The sequence below is a fragment of the Buceros rhinoceros genome, unplaced genomic scaffold, assembly GCF_000710305.1.
Source record: "Buceros rhinoceros silvestris isolate BGI_N320 unplaced genomic scaffold, ASM71030v1 scaffold19371, whole genome shotgun sequence".
Lineage (NCBI taxonomy): Eukaryota > Metazoa > Chordata > Aves > Bucerotiformes > Bucerotidae > Buceros > Buceros rhinoceros.
Window position 1 is genome coordinate 1 of NW_010395048.1, and position 2,413 is coordinate 2,413.

The 2,413-nt window shown below is 55.2% G+C and overlaps 1 protein-coding gene across 1 annotated transcript in view; it reads left to right on the top strand.

Annotated features, from left to right (window-relative positions):
* Positions 1–710: 710 nt before the first annotated feature.
* Positions 711–2,413, top strand: part of EXD3 (exonuclease 3'-5' domain containing 3) — a gene marked incomplete at both ends in the record, with an annotated part of 12,661 nt that continues 10,958 nt past the window's right edge. The window contains one exon of the mRNA XM_010145434.1: positions 711–880. Within this exon, the coding sequence (XP_010143736.1) occupies positions 711–880 (170 nt within the window). The remainder of the gene's footprint in view (positions 881–2,413) is intronic.

The window sequence follows — 2,413 nt, forward strand, 5'->3', positions numbered from 1 at the left end:
AGTCCACACGCAATAATCCCTCTGTCACGTCCACAGAGCCCTTGAGTAGGCACAAAGGGAGGAGTGTGTTGCACCCAACCTTAGTTCCTCACGACCAGAGCGACTGCTCTGGGTCCTTCTTATGGTGAGTGGGGATGAAGTAGGACTTCCAGACCAACTTTCATGCAACCTGTTTCCAGTGCAGGGTGATGCCACTCACCCCCTGGACCCATCTGCAGTGCTGGCTGGTTCCACGGGACGCCTGTCTGCACAGAGAGCTGGAGGAGGGCTGTGGTGCCCCAGTTTTCACTGTGCAGCGTGCAGATGGGCTGGAGGCTGATGAGCGAGCCTTTTCCTGGCTGGGAACGCCAGAGCCTTTCCCAAGCAACAGCTCAGGAAAGCTCTGCTGATGTGTCCCACTGTAACCTGTGCGTGACTGGCTATCCTCGTTACCCGTGCGAGTTCTCCCAGGGCTGAGGAGACCCCATGCTATGGACTTGCCTGAAGAAGGATTAAGCCACCCTGTTGCCATCGTGGTATCGCTGCAGGGCTATGTATAGGCTTGGCACAGAAATCAGCATTCGCTGGGCTGGAACAAAATCACTTCCATGGTGGGGGTTTCTTGCTCCTTTCTGCACCGGTCTAGGACCCCCTGGAGGATGCTGCCTCCTGAGAGCAGCAGAAACACCCATGATGGAAATTGCTCTGACGGTCTTCCTTGATTCCCCTTTCAGAGCACGGTTGGAGAGAATCGATGGCTTCAAGGGCACCTGAGCCAGCTGCTGGTCAGATACTGTGATTTTCACACAGCAGCGAGATGGGCGCAACGATTTGCTTTGCCCGAGGAGGTGCTGCCTCATGGAGTGGCCGAGGAGCTTCAAAAGCTTCAGACCCAAGAGAGGTACGTGCTTGGTTTTGTACCTTTTCAGTGTAGGTTACTTATCACCCAAGGACTACAGACTTGCTTAAAATAACCTGCCTTAATGCTTCCTCAGGGAGATAATTTTGCAAGAACTTCCTCCATTTACTCAGATCGCATCTCAGCCACGTACGTGCCTGCGAATGTCTGTGGAAGGAGCATTTTAAACACGCTCCTCAGAACGTGGAGGCTGTATGAGGTTGCTTGGTGCTGCAGAGGCGCCTTCAGCCTCTGCCAGATCCGCAGCGCAGGGGCAGTGACATGGGTGGGATCTGAGCGTGAGTCTGTTCTCCCGATCGATCACGCGTCTGTCGGTGTTTTCTCTGCGTCCCCCACTGCACTGTGCTCTGGTTTAAAGCCTTTTAGGAGATTCAGGGCCAAGAAAATGTTCTCAAAGTTCCTTAATTTTTTCTAGTTGTATTTACGTTCTTCCTCCTCTGACAGCTCTTAAGCCATTTTCCCTCCCAGTCTGTAAATTTTGCCTCATCTAAAGCTTTCAGAAGTAATGGCAGTTTTTGGCATTTAGGATCCCATTAATTGAATTTGGGATAAAGCCAGACTCTCCAGCACAGATACACCAAGTGAGCTGAAGAAGCCTTTAGCCCCCCAGTGAGCCTCTGGCCCCCCGCAATCCCGGTAACGCAGCGCCGTGGTTCCTCTGCTGCTCTGGGAGCCCCGTGGTGTTTGTATGCAGCAGGCGGGTCCGCCCCAGCCACAGTTCCCCCCCTGAGAGGAGCTTCATCCCCGTGCGTGAGCTGAAGCACGAGTGCAAAGGCAGAGGTACGAAAAAGGAATTGAAAGATCCTTATTTTAAGAAGGATTCTCACAGCTCTTGATTTGCAGCGCACAGAACTGTGCAAACAGCCCCAGTCGAGGATCTCTGGGAACCCGCCGGTGCAGGAGGAGCAGAGGGGATGGGTGGAGGGACGGGGGTGGCCAGGCTCCGTGCTGCGCGTGGACAGAGCTGTGCCCAGTTTCGAGGAAGCTCAACATTTAGGAAGGCACATACGGCCACTTAAACCGCTGGGAGCTGTCTGAGCCCCACAGCGAGCGGGACCTGGAGGAGTCCCAGGGCTTTGGAGTTCTGGTCCGGGGGTTCTGTGGTGCGTCTCTTTGGGAAAACAGCCCGAGATCCTCCTCTTGGTGCAGCTGCCCAGCGGCTCAGCTCTGCTCTGTGCAGAAGACAAGGACTCCCTGCAAGAGACTTGCCGAGTTCCAGTACTTCACTTTTATACTCACGTGAGTGCTGGTGTATCTGCCATGCTTCAGTGACTCTGTCCACGAGGTGTCTAAACAATTTCTTGAGGGACAGCCATGTCTGGCACCTTTTCCCAACCCTCATTTCTCCAGCAGGAAGGCCTGCACGTGTGCAGGCTGCTGCAGGTCTTGAGGAACCGCAGCGCTCGCAGGTGATTCCGTGTGAGGGTCCTGTTAAGATCTCCAGGAGATCTGGGACCTGGCGCTGGGGCAGGGCTGGCTGGGGCCGCCACACACAGCCCGGCGGCCCCGTGGCCC